Source organism: Rhizomucor pusillus (assembly GCF_041956525.1).
Source record: "Rhizomucor pusillus strain CBS 183.67 unplaced genomic scaffold VTP01scaffold_21, whole genome shotgun sequence".
In the NCBI taxonomy this organism is placed as follows: domain Eukaryota; kingdom Fungi; phylum Mucoromycota; class Mucoromycetes; order Mucorales; family Lichtheimiaceae; genus Rhizomucor; species Rhizomucor pusillus.
Window position 1 is genome coordinate 209,381 of NW_027192163.1, and position 15,932 is coordinate 225,312.

Genomic DNA, 15,932 nt, shown 5'->3' on the forward strand with positions numbered 1-15,932 from the left:
AGGCCATCCGCTCGAATCTTGTTCCTGACACAGATTTTTATGCTTTGGCATATATGCTTTGGCATACATCATGGAAAAGGTTAGTATTTGTCTCATCCACGCTACGGAGACTTGTGGGGCGGTGGCTTGAATGATGAAAACTTTTTATTATCACGACGGTCTTCTGAAGTTCCGTGTTGAAATCGGGTTGTACCCTGTTTCTGATATTAGCCACTTCCTCATTTTAAGTCTCTGAATTCTATGTTTGTAACATTTTCTTACGTATTCTTGTCTGTAGGTAAAGTATTGATTCCATATAATTCTCCCTTGAACAAATAAATTCATATATCTTTAAATTACATCTTTCTTTTTACTTTGGTCTTAATCATTGTGTTCTTGTAAAGTGCCAGTTTTTTAAGTGTTGATTAAGCGAAGCATAGTTCCCATGATAGAGGAGGCCTTCCTATGATGTGTACGCTAGGTTTATGGTACCGTTGACGGGCTTTTGGTAATGGGACATTGAGGAAAATTCTATACAAACAAAGTTACTTGAGAGTTGGAGTGGGTATAGAACAGAACTTACTGTGGACTAATCGTTCCTATCTATATCCACCCCTACTTCCTGAATGATCTCCATGGTAGTGTGACTATGATAATTTATTTCGTGCAAAAGTTCTCCCTTATAGTAGCATCTTAGTCACAGCCCTTACAAGGATATCATGTACAGTGCTAGAAAGGCAATCGATTAAAGCCGAGGCGGGGCCTCTTTCCCAAGCGACAATTTCATGTAATTGACAGTTCTTCTCCAATGTTGGGTTGTGCGACATGAGAGGTCTGCAAGTGATATCATTTCCTTACTGTGCGACTGTTTCTGAATAAAGAACTTTCATTAAATCTTTTTCATTTGTACATTGAGACTATTGAAATCCCTTGTGACATATCCTGGTTTTACAAAGAGCTGCACACGGAGTTATGCAAGGATGATTCCCGGCAGCCTTGATATATTGACAGGAAATTCAGAAAAAACTGAGTCCTGCGTACAGGGATACCCGTCAGTTGTCGTGGTTTCAGCTGACACAAATGTTTACCTAAATAACAGCAAGCTCGACCCTCAGGGAGGTTGGAAGAGGGGGGAGGAAAGACACTGTTCACGAGGGATATGGAAAAAGGTAATGAAATCAACGAACCAGTCACACAAAAGGTATGATCCTTTAAGATAGATATTCATTTCATTCAGCAAGCTTCGCTGCTTATTCTCCTAACGCTCACTTCCGTAAATATGGAGAGAGTCCTCTCAAAACTCGACGAGATTAGCAGTCTCTGGTCGACGCTGGGATCCCCTCGCGATCCGGACATCTTGAATGACAAACTCCAGGTTAGCTTTGCACTACTTTTTCTATTTCGGTTAGTTTTGCTGAGCCTGCTATTACCCGTTTTCCTCTCTCCACAGCATGTCATATTTGAGCTGGATCGGCTCCTCGAGTATGAAAAGCTGCAGCGCACGTTCCTCGCTGCTGACATTGAAGATACTATGGTATATAATCCTGGAGACGACTATGCTGTGTTCCGAATCGTCTTCTGGTTTGCTCACTCGATATATCACTCAATTCAGGCAAGCATCGAAGAATCCTGCAATATTCTAGGTGTTTCCATCGAAAACCTGATGTCGTCAGGTCTCATTACTGGAATATCACCGATTGAGATCATGCCTCTACTTTACCACCAACCGACTCCGAGCATCACCGTGTACAATGCGCTCTCGACGTTAGACTCCAGACTAAGTGATGTATGTATGCATGCAATATTTTCCGTGGAATGTTTATCCCGCTCATACTGGCTGGTGTAGGAGATATCCCAACGCAGGAGTCGGATCAAGTTGTGGCTGTCTACTATCTCTCAACTCTGCAGCGAATTGGGCAATGCCAACAGGTTCAAACCATATGAGGTACAACTCGTTATGATACGTCATTCTTAGTGATTAATTGACGAAAGCTGTAATTTCTCATTCCAGGAATATCACGATGATTTGTGTTGGGCGACAGTGCAGTCGGTAAGTTAGAAATTATTCACACTGTTTTGGTACGCACCTCCTGGCTAACTTTGATTTGCAGATCAGTTGCGCCCTGCGTGATTTATCACAAACAAAGGTGGGAAATGTTGTAAACAAGGGGAAAGCGTCTTGCTAACTAAGATTGTCACCTTGTCCTGTCATACAGAGTCTTCGCCGAATGTCGTTCGAGGTGTCTGCACGCTCCATCCAATTTTACTGGACCGTATTGGGTATTCAGCCCAATCTGGATAATGAACTGGAACATACTTTGTTCAAATTGTTTGAAAATTTCCCTATCCAGCCCGATATCGAAGACAAGCCATCTAAGACGCAATGCAAAGATTTTGCCTATTACGAACACGTTCGAGCACAGCGCGATTTTGTCGTGACCGAAGAATGTATCATTGCACTTGGAAAAATGCGTAAAGATTTAGAGACCATCTACGAAGAACGTTTGGCACTGTACAAGAAATATATCAAGAGCATCTCGACCATCTGGAACGAATTGAATGTACCCGAAAATCGACGATGCACCATCCGCCGCTTCTTGGGCAAAGCTTATTTGGAACAGGTACGTACTGCTAATTATAGTCTGCTAGTTCATCCAAAATTTTGACTCATTTTGGATCGCCTGGCTAGCTGGAATCTGAATTCGATAATGTCAAGACTATGATGCGCGCTCTTGCAGAAGAGTATATTGACAAGGTAAACGTTGTTTGATTTTCTTTAGACTGGAGCATGGGATAATTCTAAAAAACATGTTTGCAGTTCAAAGGAAAGCTGGAAGGTCTCTGGGATAGAGCTCTTCTCACGCAAAATGAACGGACTGAATTCATCGCGCGACTGCACGAAAAAGGTTAGCGAATAACTACCGAGCAAGTTTAAGTAATTGGTGCTAATTCGTGATGTAGCTGATACAATGGATGAAGTACATGCCCTTGTCGATGAACACATGGTATATCTCCAGCGGCTCGGTCCGAAAGCCCAGATAGTGGACAAGTTAATGCGGGAGCGTAAAGAACATATTCAAAAGATGGTGGATTTTGAGCAATCTGCATCAGACCCTGAACGGCTTTTCAGGTCATCTTTCCAGCTCAACGAAGAAGAGAGATGGCGCAACACTTGTTTCTCAACATTGGTAAAATACGACGATGAGCTTTACAAAGCTGTAAGAGAATTTGAGCAGGTGTCCGGCAAACCATTCATGTACAAGGATGATAGATATCTGGATATCTTGGTAAGATAGCGAGTGCACCGTTTGATTGAACCGATGCTAACCATTTGTCTGCTCTACTCCTTAGAATGACGAAATTGCAAATCGTGACGCCTTCCAGACATTCTTTGGCTTCTTGAACACAGAACCAAAAGCGAAGCCAAAATTACAGAAGACCCGTTCGAAACCTCAACCTTCCCCAAGCAATTCCAAAAAGTTAACGCAGAAAACGAAAGGGCCATCCATGACATCTTCAAAGAGCGAACGTCGTCGCAGTGGTAAACCTGGCAGTAAATCACCATCTGAAACAACAGCACCACCTCCAGGACCAGCGGCAGAGACCTCCCAGCGATCCTCTAAATTCCCACCTACACCTCCAGCGGAAACAATCACCAAGAAAGATTATATCTCGAAAAACAGCCGCATCCCCTGCCCTATCAGTAGGGATTCAAACAGAGACATGCCCAGGCAACCGCCAGGTCGCCGAAGATGGAGTGGTTCGCATTTGATGCCTGAAACGAATAATATGCCAAAGGCCAAACAGCAACGTTCCTCCATGTCTAATCTCACAGTGTCAAGTGCACCTGCCGTCTCAACGTTTTAAACTATATACCACGAAGAACTTGCATATATATCCCATTTCATTTAACACTTCCACGGTCAAAGCGAGCACTCTCATACCCATTGTTTAATACATACTCACACACACACATACATCAATGTTCACTGTACATTAAAATTGCATAAAACCCTGCACGAATACAATAATAAATAGAAATTCAGTAAAGTTCATGCGGATGTCATTTATCTGGTTTTCCACCCAAACATCGCCGTGGTGACACAACACACATCTTTCGCGAAGGCACGGTGATATGGACGTAATCAAAGCAGTTCAGCACTATGTAGACAAAATGATAAACGATGTGCCTGGCATGAAGGTGCTACTGTTAGATATGGAGACAGTAAGCTTGGAAGAGAACTGCATTGTGCTTTGCAAGGTATTCTGACGAACAAGCCAAGACACCCATAGTGTCACTGGTCACGACACAATCTGCATTGCTGACAAAGGAATGCTACCTAATTGATCGCATCGACAATCGCAACCGGGATAAGATCAAGCATTTAAAGTCCATATGCTTTTTGAGACCTACTCGTGAGTCGCTGCGTTACCTGACTGACGAGTTAGGAGATCCAGCATACGGCGACTACTACCTGTGTAAGTGGGAAAACGGTTGTATTTTTATTTCTATGCAAGCTCACCAGTTGCCTCGCATAGATTTCAGTAACACGATGCGAAAAGCAGATATAGAGCATTTGGCTGAAATAGACGAGCACGAAGTGGTCCGAGAAGTTCATGTAATTATGCAACCTTGATGAGGATCCACATCGTTCTCATCGTTTGTCCATACTTAGGAATATTTTGGAGATTACCTGGCTATCAACAGCGACCTGTTTTCATTAGGATTGGATTCTTGGGATTTATTTGGCGAAACGGCAGCCAGCTGGAACGCTGAAGCATTTGAACAATCCGTTCGTGGTGTTTCCTCCGTCCTCCTAAGCCTGAAGAAGAAACCACTCATACGCTACGAACGTGCAAGCCCCATGGCAAAGCGATTAGCGCATGAAATTCAGCACAATATCCAACAAGAAGGTCAACTCTTCGATTTTCGTCGACCCGATACCCCGCCTATCCTACTTGTGCTTGACCGTCGCAACGATCCAGTAACTCCGCTGTTAACGCAATGGACATATCAAGCAATGGTCCATGACTTATTGGGCATTCATCATGGACGAGTAGATATGTCTAATGTGCCTGATATCCGCAACGAGCTCAAGGTGAGCTGAAAGACTCTTGTTATGCTCCTAGGAAAGGAGATAGTTCGAAAGTAACATGCGTGAAATTTGCAGGAAATCGTTTTATCACCTGAGCAAGACCCTTTCTTTAAAAAGTCCATGTATTTGAATCTTGGAGATCTGGGTGCAACAATCAAGCAATACGTGGACGAATATCAAACGAAAACAAAGTCCAACATGAATATCGAGTCGATTGCAGATATGAAACGATTCGTCGAAGAATACCCAGAGTTCCGCAAACTGTCAGGAAACGTATCGAAGCACGTTGCATTGGTCAGCGAATTGAGTCGACGCGTATCAGAAGAGCAGCTGCTGCAGATCAGCGAGTTGGAGCAGGACCTTGCGTGCAACGAGAACCACAACAATGATCTCCGGGTACGGATCACTCTGCATACGATATATGGATCTCACTACTAAGTTCTTGTTCTTTTCGGCCGATAGAGTATACAAAAGATGATTGAGAACGACCGTATATCAGAGGACGCCAAAGTTCGACTTGTACTGCTATACGCTCTACGATATGAGAGGATGCCAAACAACCAAATCAAGTCGCTCATCGATATGCTGGACAGCGTCGGTGTTAGTGAGAAGAAGAGCGCAGTAAGTTGACTGTATCCTTAAATGGAAGATCCAAGCGTCCAGTCCATTCAAATTTTGAAATAGCTAATACCGGCCGTTCTACTATACGCTGGCTATCAACAACGACAAGATGACTTGTTTTCGAACCAAACCTTTTTGTCTCGAGGAAAAAGCGCATTGAAAGGTCTCAAGGGTGTCGAAAACATATACACGCAGCATACACCGTTACTTGCCGAGACGCTGGATCTTCTGATAAAAGCGCGGCTTAAAGATACAAACTATCCTTTCGTGGATAATCAGTTGCAATCTGGTAGAGAAAGGTAAATGAGACTTGGCCCATGTGTCGTGAAGCACGTTGTATCTAATTGGGTATCCAAAGACCGCAAGATATTATAGTATTCATCATCGGCGGTACTACGTTTGAAGAAGCAAGATACATTGCTCAACTGAATGCAACGACTCCGGGAGTTCGGATCGTGCTTGGTGGCACAGGAATTCATAATTCATCAAGGTAAGTAGTTGCAATTTTCTTTTGTTTCACGTCAATTTATGCTGACGAAAATGGTACATCCACAGTTTCATGAGACAGCTTGGTCAGATTGGGCAGCGATACATGAACGTTTCATCTTCGGCAGGACGGCGTACAACACGCTGATTACAGTCAATAAAAGTACACTGTAGCTCGTAATACAAATGATGATTAAATATAGTAATTTTGCAGATACACATGTGTTAAGAGGTCCAAAGCCTGCCAAGATGATTCTGGGCATGAGCCTTACATACAATAGTTCCAATAAACAAATTAAAGGGAATTTGCTTCGAATAGCCCGACAGACAGTAGTATAACTTATGGACAGAATCATTCTATACACACTGGGAAAGTTGACGTACTACATACTTTTATGTATTGCTCAAATATGCCAAAATTGAGGAACAGAACCTTCTAGTTATGCGACATCGCTTTTTAGAATGCGACATCGATTCCATTGAGGGATGAAATCATTTTTTTGGAAGAGTGTATGATACAGTGTAAAGGAGTAAAGGAGTGCTGGACGACGACTCGTGATTTAAGAATAAGTATCCACCAAGGTATCTCTGAGTTCATTGACGATGGCCGTAGGCTGTGCGTCCTGGAGTTTGAAGATGCTCTCCATGACACTCAACTCGGTTGATGTCGTGTCCATGCCGGCGAATGCAGACCAGTCATTTACCACGCAACCAGCGCCGATCACATCGGAACCGCGGTTCACGGTACCAGCTACCAGAGGAATTTGCAGCAATGCTGATAATTCGTCTTGATCCTGGATTGTTGTTCGGGGGTGCACCAAACCGCCTTGGTTGCTCAGGGCACAGTAAGATCCAACAAGTACATTGTCTGCAACAGTCTGTCGGAACACTTCGACTTGTAATGTGTCTGCAATAATCTCCTCTGTCTCTCTGTCAATATCGGGATGGCACAATGCGACGTAGTCGTTGCAAGCGATAACGTTGCCAAGGGCAGAGAGTCGCTCTTCTACACGCTGCACGGCAACCTTGTCAGGTAACGAGTTTCGAAGATGCTGAAGCTCTTGATCGGTGGTTGTGCTAGGTACAAGGAGACCGTTCTTGTTACCGGCTGTCAATCGACCCACAATGCGAGTGCCAGCGATCGAAGTGTGAATAACAGGAATTACATCGCCTAATTCACCTTCAAATACACTTTATCGCTAGATCAGTATACTTGATATCTTTCATAGGTACCTTGCCACTAAGCTACATACCTGTAAAAGTTCTCGGAGCCACCGAGGGCAACCAAGCAGTATGAATTTGTCAGACGAGAAAAGACACCAATCTCGTTGCTGTTTTCAAATTGGGCACCTGATTAATCAAAACGATGAGTCGCACTGCTCTTTACGAATAGTTTGAAAGACCATATATACTTACGGACAGCCATTAAAAAGTTGTAGAGCTGGAGAGGAGGAAAGTTGAGTAGCTTTTATATCTTCCCTCCGCCTGCCCTTATAAACTTTGTTTTTGTCAATTGCCGCAGCAAAAAATTATCTTGCTTTTTATTGGTCGGTGGCTTTATATGGGTAATGTTGCCTAATGAGTTGTTGCAACAATGATTTTTCTGCAAATGAGGGCCTTTTGATTGGGTTCGGCTGGTATAGACATATAAAGTATTTAGTGCTGGATCCATCTCCTCGGGTTTCATTTCACCGTAGCCTGGAGAAACTCTCAATCAAATCCTGTAACTGCGCCACAGTACATTCCAAGCTTTTGCCTCCGTTATCGCCTTGTACAACCATTTGCTTCTCAGTTGGGCGAAGTCGCAGGAACGACTCGACCAGGTCACCATCGACGAAGTTTTGCGCAGCACCTGTCTCCGTATCGCATTTGACCATTCGCCAACTCCTGTGACTTAGGTTGCCGATATTGGGTAGTATCCGAAGCAAATTAGTCTCGACGTTTTTCAGCAGTTCAAAGTGGTCTTCTGATATGCTTGCAATTGCTCCTATGCTTCCATTGGCCGTGGCGAAAATATACGGTGAATTCTGGGTGACTCTGTGCTCGGATATATCCGATGCCAATGATCCTGTTGCATTATTGTGAGCTAGCTATCAAATATGCAAGGAGAAAAAAAATCTAACCTTCACATAAGATATTGATAAGATCGCCGATATAGAACCCTCCAGCCAGCTCAAGCTGGCTCACACGGTCGGTTGAGGCATCTTCAACGTTGCGTTTGAATGTTAAGATATTATATGATGATTCTGCACCGAGATATATGTCATCTTGCACGATTCCAGTCGCAGTCATCCAGAAAGGATGGAAATCCGCAGCAAGTTGTGTCAGATCAGGTTCACCCTCGTCGGTGATAGTAAGCTGATATACGCTAGTTGATCGTATCATGTCGCCTACAAACAGGTATTCGCCTTTGGTGTGCATGCACAACGCCATCAGTTGATTAAGCGACTTGCGGACCAGCCCAAGTCTTTGTCCTTCTTCTTCCTCCAATTTGAGGGAATCTAAAAGGTATATCTGCGGACCCGTCAATGACTCGGCACGTTCGTTATTTGCGTTTCCAACTTACTGTGCCGTTTACGCTTAATACTGCAAAATTACCGATAGGATTGATACTGTACACTACGCCAGGCACTTTGACGGCATCAACGTACTTATATGTGCGATTTGGTTGTACTTGATATGCAATAACCCGTCCTTCCAGCTGCTTCGGCTCTCGCTCGTTCATAATGACTGTTCCCAAAAGCAGTAGCTCTTGACCGCCTATCGTAGCACTTGTCATACTTTCAATAACTTCTGACTCTAATAACTCCTTGGCACTCATAACTAAACCCGTTTGTAAGGACAAATTGCCTTCGTTTCTTTTGGCCCTTTACTTGCCTTGAAAAGTGTGTGCATCGAAAATGCGCAGCCATCCCTGGACGTGCTCAAATCCACTATCAGGGTCTCGTCTCGACTTTGAGGTAGCAACTGCAAAAGTATGCGAGCCTTCGTGATATAAGATTTTGCGTCCCATCTCTCCGTTTAGAGAATATTTCGTAAAATGAAGCTTTTGTCTGTAATCGACTACGCCAACACGTATAGAGTCGTCAGTGCTTACAATGATATTATCTTGGAAGGATCTGCTGCGGTACATTATGCATGATGTTACGTTCTAGATAAATGAAAAAGTTCATTGTAGGAAATTGAAATCGAGATTTTTAGACATTGTAGCATACCTCCATATTTACTGCAGAGTAGATCAAATTCCCTCGCGTGCTTCGTATAATTGCCGGGTTATCTGATGCTATGAATACAGAAGTTGTGCCGTTAAAATTGAAGGTATGTAACGATGGAGTATGTGTCCCAGCTGTGAAATGCCTTGGTTTCAAGAACTTGTCATCTTCTATTTGGTATGCGATAACGTGACCATCGCCTACAAATTTGCTGGTAAATGACAAGTTTTAAGTAAATGCCACATAGATGCTTACCTAGTGCATAAAAGACATAATCATATCTCTCCAGAGTGACCAACATGACCGAGCGTGGAATAACGTCAGATGGCAATCTGTCACTATATAGAACATTCATTCTGGGAAGCTGCAGGTATTGTATATTGTCGCCACCCCAGAGACCAACTGCAATCCTTGTAGCAGCTATTTGCGATGGATCCTCCACTGGTACGAAATCAGCGCAAGCAACTTGATCGCTGAAGAGAGTTTCGCTAAATCGGCGGTATTATCGTGCTCGTTAGTACACGGATTTATCCAATCAAAAATGTCATGCTTCTATACCTGATATGTTCGAAACCATCAGAAGAGGCTAGAAGATAGGCACATATACCATCGCCGTAGGATACAAAACACTGAAGACCACAGACAGCAGCAACAGTGATCAATTCTCCTCCGCGCGGTCTCCAAGTCAACGCAGTTGATGCATCTTCTAGGTGTATGAGATGGGCGCCGGTCGCAGTTACTTGCACCAGCATATTATTTACAGAAACACCCAGAGCAAGCGTCCTTTCATCCATTTTAAGACCATGGAAATGGTCCACTTCCTCCATACCCTCTTCTTCGTTCCCTGGGGATTGCATGCAAAATACACGTGTCTCGTAATCGGTTGTGGCCACAAGCGTATCATGGAATCTCCTAGATAAAACAATTTTGAATATCGGCCTTGGCATTATTGGAAAAAATTCCTTACGAATTATTTATGCACGATAAAGCCCAGGTTTTCAGCACACCTTTGATAGGCAGAGAGGTGTATTCAGAGAAGCCGACGCCATTCTGGACAAGACGCAAGGAACCATCGTTATCAACACCAGAGCAACACACCATTTTTTGCTACAAGTATCTGGTGAGTAAATATTCTTGATTTCCAGGGCATTTAACTTACTCTGCCTTGGTTATCTAAATCAAAAAAGCAAAAGTCTGTGATGGGAGCCAAGCTTGACATGGAGTCCAAGACAGTGACACCTGGCGATTCGTTCTCCAGCTTCACAAATAACGAATCTCCCGTGGCTGATCCGACGAAAAGCTTTTGCTGACCAAATGGGACGAGACCGGTTGGTGCAGATATCTGATTTCAAAACAATAATTACAATCGTATTCTCCTGGTCACCGGCGTCATCTTATAGTTACCTCACCGACAGGATCCAAGCGCAGATCTGTTACTTTCGGTCCAGTTTTTGCCAGCGTCAGGACTTGCAAAGTTCCTGATTGATCCCCTATCAAGTATCGTAGTGTCAAACCCGGTAGCTGACAGCAGCTGCAAGAAAAAACGACTACAGTAAGTCTAATATACAGAATCATAGCTTGTTTCGGACAATACTTGCGCAGTAATCTGTGACGATCGCATACTAACTCCCAAAGTTGAACCCTTGAGATCAAAGTAAGTGATCATGAATTCCCCAATAACCAAAAGTCCTCCAACTGATGCGTCAACCGGGACAAGCATATGGTCACTCGGCTGAGCATTTGCTTTGAAAAGTTCAGGTGGGCTGGTTATCATCGCGCCGGGGCGCTGCATCCGGTAGAGCTTGACTTTTTTTCGTTCTTGATGATCTTGGTACAGAATAGCCACGGTAGGTCGTCCTACTCCAGAGATAGGTACCATGGATATAATCGCCAGCTCGTCGATTCTTACAATGACGGTTGAATAGGAATTCTGTTGCTGCAACCCATATCTTCACTTACTTTGCTGAAAACGTACCGGGAAGCGTTTTGGAGCTTCCATTGTCATGTGCAGTGGTTTTATAGTTGCTCTTTCGTGTTGGAACTGCATGGAGATATCCGCTGTAAAGATTCACGATGCATAATTCATGCTCCTTCAAGACTGCCATTTTCGGTTGATCTACAACGCGTGCAGCTTCGAGCTTTAGACTGTCTGAACTTTCTGTGACGACAGACTGGGTGTTGGGGTTGTAGCTCAAGATGCAATAGCTGAGATCATTGGTTAAAACGAAGAGCGAATCGAGCGGTTGATCCTGTATGTCACTTTGGAGTGAGTTTGCAAATATAGAGTATCCAACCATAGGTTCGATGTATCATACAGGTAGTCGACAGATTTCTATAGACTCAATAAGAGTATATAAATCGAACTCCAGCTGCAACGATAAGCTGTCGCCGTCAACTCGGTATACTTCAATGTAGTTGCGTTTCCTGTAACATTGATCTATCAGGATCTTGTAAGGCTAGGCGGTGCGCGTACTTACACGACGATCAGATCCACATCGTCCGATCTCGTAAAGTTTCCTTTCAATGAAAAACGCACAGCTGTTGGCTTCTGCGCAGTGGCCACATAATTATATACACTCATGGCGTCGCCTTGCACGGCGTCGAAAGTTTTCTTCACTGAGCGTGCATGCCGCTTTCTATGCAATTTGTTGATGGTTAAACTCCGCAAAAAGGCAACGCGACCAGGCCACAGTAACTTACATTAGTCGTAATGATCATGGTTTCATCCAAGGCAGTAGCAGCACTGTATTTACAATTTTGCACAGCCATTTTTACAGAAAACTCGAACTTCTCATTTACATATTGCTTCTACTTCCCTCTATTGTTCTTTTTATTATTTCTTTGCTATTTCTGGAACAACTTTATAAGGGTTCATGATGCCATTTGGATCAAACATGTCCTTTATAGCACGCATTAAACGAAGCTGCACATCACTTTTACAACGCGTCATGTAGTCAACCTTGGAGACACCAACACCATGCTCTGCAGTAATTGATCCTTTGTATTTGACTACAAGCATTGTTGTTCAGTCGTATATTCTGGTATTCAAGCTTGTTAGCAAACTTACTAGCCCAATTATATACAAATTCATCCATGTCATCTTGACCATCGTGATCAAAACCATGCAGATTGGCCATTATATGCAAGTTCTATGCAAAACGGTGAATATCTACCTTGATTCTCCAGCACTTTTTAGGTGGTACGTACACCATCTCCAACATGTCCAAATCCCAAGACGTTGTAATACATCTTGTCGTAACCCAACAGACCTCGTTCGCCGAAATGCCTTTTAGCATCTTCTACCATTTTGTAGAGCAAAGGTACTTCCATAGCGACGTCGTATGTCATGGCAGTGCCAGAGTTGGTAATAGCTTCCGGGATTTTTTCACGCCATGCCCATAAAGCTCGCGACTTGTTTCGTGTTAGTCACAAAGTAATATTTGATATTGCTTGATATCCGCCTAACCTGTTTCTCGTCTTGAGCCATCACACCATCGTGAGCGACGTTTTGTTCAAGCAAGCGAGCAAGATACGCGTCTATTTTCTTATGGGTATATGTAAATATTGGATTTTAACAGTGATCATCAACCATCTTCGACTCACTTCTTGATCGTGATCAGAGCGACTTCCTTGAGTTTCTAACAAGGCGTAAAAATCTGACTTTGCCTCAATCGGATATGCTACATCAGGCATCATCACAGACTGCACGACGCCGACGGAATCATGGTCCCAAAATTCAAATGCTAACCAACATTTTCGCTGTTAAGAGTTTTCATCGCGTTGATTGTCTTGCAAGTTTAATCATTACCAGATAGAATTTCAGATAGGTCTTCCTTAGCCATAATAAAGGCTCTCTGAACGTCTTCAAATGAATCCAGCGCCAGCATTGCGACGTTTACTGACTATTGCGACCAATTACTTAGCATTACTTGTTGCATTAATTCTGTATCACATGTGAGTGATTACCTTTGCTTTCCTGGGTGTCTGCAACGACACGCCAGTAACTAGACCTAGAGTTCCCTCGGCTCCGATAAACAGCTGCTTCAGATCGTAGCCAGTGTTGTCTTTTCGCAAAGTGGACAGATTATCCAACACAGTTCCGTCAGGAAGGACCTAAGAAACACAAGATGGGCATGGCAAGCTTTCTCTTATTACAAATTTGAATAGGGTTTACCACTTCAAGACCAAGTACGCTGCCGTGAAGGTTTCCGAACCGCATCAATCTCAGTCCACCAGCGTTTGTGCTAACGTTGCCACCGAGCTGACATGAACCTTTGGCTCCCAAATCCAAAGGGACGGTGTATCCCAATGGAGCAAGATAATTGTCTAGTGCTTCAAGCACGACTCCAGCGTCAACGACCGCAACGCCCGATACTTCATCAAACGAGCGAATCTTATTCATCTTGGATGTATTGACTACAATCTCGTCGAAAACTGGGCATTGACCACCACTGACACCTGTGTTGCCACCTTGAGGAACAACAGCCAATCGTTGCTCATTGCAATATTTCAAGATGGCTGACACTTGTTCGGTTTCGGTGGGAAACAAGCATAGTCTGTGACCTGCATGTAAGACGCATGTATATATCATTTCGTTTAAAAGGCAATGCTTACGTAGATGCGCCTCGATGAAGGTTGAAGAAATCGACATTGTATTGCGTCAAATTTGATGTTGCCGGATCCTCGCTGGGGTCATATATCACATTTCGTGCAGATAAAACGGATTGGAAATACTCTACATCCCGTGCTTCGAGCTGTATCACTTTCAGCTTTAGCAGCATAAACTAATAGGCGTGATAAGCTAAACTCTACCTTCTTGAAATTGTCATTCCGTTTCAGGAACGAGTGCTTTGTGCTGGTCAAAGGCGTCAACGTCTTTGATATGGTACTCTGCCAGCATCTTCTGGAGCCAATTGTACCGACATTACGCGATCCAGTTCTCCAGTGCAGGATGGCCTGCGTCCGTATGCTTCGTGAGTACATTTGTGTGGGAAAGCCAAGCGTGCTGCCCTCAAGATCTGCATCAATGCATCAGTTGTATCACGTATCTACAAACATGCATCTCCGCTGTAACGAATATACACATATAGCAGAGTAGAAAGTCTAGTGCCAAATAACATGATGGTTATTTTCTGTTCTTGACCGATTACTTTCAGCCAAGGTGAAGCAATGTAGAAGATTTCGGGATGGTTGCCTAGAGAAGGAAAGAACTGAAGTGGTTTTTTCCCAAGCGCTATGGTATTTACCACCTATGTGCCATATATTATTTCAAGTTGAAGATAAGTATAATTTGACCGATAAATGACTCGGATATTCTGTGGTAAACCCTCGTCTAATTCGCTAAATCAACGCCATTGATATGAAGAACGTAAATTGCATACTTGAAGCATCACGGCTGTCATTGCAACACGTTTCCCTGCTTGGATTGATGATGCTGACGTGAAGTTCTGTTGGTATCCTTTTAGTCAAATTGAATTACATATTTCTGCACTTTTTATTCTTCATTTGAATGTTGCATGGAGAAGAAAAGAGAGTCTGTCGGTTTTTGGACGAATTGATGGACATTGCGTGTTCGAGCACCATTTATTTTACAAAATTGCGCACTTGCTATGGCCCCTTTGGGGTTTCTTCTGCATCAAAGCAGCGCGAGTTGCATGCTCAAATACCTCACGAACACCATCGCCATCCTTTGCTGAGCATTCCAAGTACTTGTATGCACCGATCTTCTGGGCTACTGCCATACCCTATTTCACACCTTTGAGCAATCACACTCTTGGCATCTCTGCTGCGTAACGAACCTCTTCGTAGGATACTGGTCGCTGAGAAGTCTTTCTCAATTCTTCGATGGTACGGGGATCATTTCGCAAATCTTTCTTGCATGCGACAAGAAGGATCGGCAAATCATGGCAAAAATGCATTACTTCGGAAATCCACTACAACACAATGTTTAGGACAGTTCACCTGCAGACAATTCTAAGGCTTACCTTCTCTTGAACGTTATCAAGAGAGTCAGGAGAATCGACAGCAAAGCAAATAAGGATCACATGAGAATCTGGGTAGGACAGGGGACGAAGACGGTCGTAATCTTCTTGGCCTGCGAGACGACTAAAGTTAGAGCAATGCGATGTGATGGGTCTGTGATAACGCTAACCTGCGGTATCCCACAGAGCAAGTTCAACGCGCTTTCCGTCTACATCAACGTCGGCTACGTAGTTTTCAAAGACAGTGGGAACGTACAGCTAGCGAAATAGTAACATGTCATGTATTAGCTTTTCGGTTGCAGCGAATTAAAATGCATTGCAGCTGGAACTCCGACCGCTTTACGCAATAAGGCTTCCATTTCCACCAGCTCCTTTCCATTACACAGCCGTAGCCAGATCATTTACCTCGGGGAAAGTGCCTCGCGAGAACACAATCAACAAGCAAGTCTTGCCACATGCACCGTCACCAACAATAACAAGCTTTCTTCTTAACTCGGCTGACATCTTTTGGTACCTGCAAAATACAAACGCTTAGTAACCTAGCAACTATTGCACGA

At 43.6% G+C, this 15,932-nt stretch overlaps 7 protein-coding genes across 7 annotated transcripts; 2 read left to right on the plus strand and 5 right to left on the minus strand.

Moving 5' to 3' along the window:
• Positions 1–1,258: 1,258 nt before the first annotated feature.
• VTP01DRAFT_5291 (uncharacterized protein) lies at positions 1,259–3,846 on the plus strand (the record flags this gene model as incomplete). Its single annotated transcript, XM_069384067.1, has 11 exons — positions 1,259–1,354; positions 1,430–1,513; positions 1,592–1,765; positions 1,826–1,924; positions 1,991–2,029; positions 2,091–2,126; positions 2,196–2,600; positions 2,669–2,734; positions 2,798–2,885; positions 2,941–3,266; positions 3,331–3,846. The coding sequence occupies 11 exons, from the start codon at positions 1,259–1,261 to the stop codon at positions 3,844–3,846; spliced, it is 1,929 nt and encodes a 642-aa protein (XP_069235524.1).
• Positions 3,847–4,114: 268 nt separating this feature from the next.
• Positions 4,115–6,330, plus strand: VTP01DRAFT_5292 (uncharacterized protein; the record flags this gene model as incomplete). Its single annotated transcript, XM_069384068.1, has 9 exons — positions 4,115–4,204; positions 4,263–4,458; positions 4,519–4,598; positions 4,656–5,078; positions 5,151–5,471; positions 5,538–5,696; positions 5,760–5,995; positions 6,055–6,186; positions 6,252–6,330. The coding sequence occupies 9 exons, from the start codon at positions 4,115–4,117 to the stop codon at positions 6,328–6,330; spliced, it is 1,716 nt and encodes a 571-aa protein (XP_069235525.1).
• Positions 6,331–6,742: 412 nt separating this feature from the next.
• On the minus strand, positions 6,743–7,608 carry VTP01DRAFT_5293 (uncharacterized protein; the record flags this gene model as incomplete). Its single annotated transcript, XM_069384069.1, has 3 exons — positions 6,743–7,373; positions 7,436–7,532; positions 7,599–7,608. 3 exons carry the CDS (start codon positions 7,606–7,608, stop codon positions 6,743–6,745), a joined length of 738 nt encoding a protein of 245 aa, XP_069235526.1.
• Positions 7,609–7,870: 262 nt separating this feature from the next.
• On the minus strand, positions 7,871–9,003 carry VTP01DRAFT_5294 (uncharacterized protein; the record flags this gene model as incomplete). The annotated part of the gene is made up of 3 exons (XM_069384070.1): positions 7,871–8,250; positions 8,306–8,696; positions 8,749–9,003. The coding sequence occupies 3 exons, from the start codon at positions 9,001–9,003 to the stop codon at positions 7,871–7,873; spliced, it is 1,026 nt and encodes a 341-aa protein (XP_069235527.1).
• A 48-nt stretch (positions 9,004–9,051) lies between these two features.
• VTP01DRAFT_5295 (uncharacterized protein) lies at positions 9,052–12,163 on the minus strand (the record flags this gene model as incomplete). Its single annotated transcript, XM_069384071.1, has 12 exons — positions 9,052–9,333; positions 9,398–9,594; positions 9,650–9,882; positions 9,953–10,306; positions 10,362–10,501; positions 10,554–10,736; positions 10,799–10,915; positions 10,989–11,298; positions 11,354–11,643; positions 11,710–11,818; positions 11,872–12,026; positions 12,095–12,163. 12 exons carry the CDS (start codon positions 12,161–12,163, stop codon positions 9,052–9,054), a joined length of 2,439 nt encoding a protein of 812 aa, XP_069235528.1.
• A 64-nt stretch (positions 12,164–12,227) lies between these two features.
• Positions 12,228–14,377, minus strand: VTP01DRAFT_5296 (uncharacterized protein; the record flags this gene model as incomplete). Its single annotated transcript, XM_069384072.1, has 10 exons — positions 12,228–12,403; positions 12,462–12,543; positions 12,602–12,805; positions 12,861–12,938; positions 12,998–13,137; positions 13,203–13,296; positions 13,361–13,507; positions 13,569–13,950; positions 14,009–14,148; positions 14,207–14,377. 10 exons carry the CDS (start codon positions 14,375–14,377, stop codon positions 12,228–12,230), a joined length of 1,614 nt encoding a protein of 537 aa, XP_069235529.1.
• A 605-nt stretch (positions 14,378–14,982) lies between these two features.
• On the minus strand, positions 14,983–15,879 carry VTP01DRAFT_5297 (uncharacterized protein; the record flags this gene model as incomplete). The annotated part of the gene is made up of 5 exons (XM_069384073.1): positions 14,983–15,138; positions 15,193–15,327; positions 15,379–15,488; positions 15,546–15,633; positions 15,781–15,879. 5 exons carry the CDS (start codon positions 15,877–15,879, stop codon positions 14,983–14,985), a joined length of 588 nt encoding a protein of 195 aa, XP_069235530.1.
• Positions 15,880–15,932: the final 53 nt, after the last annotated feature.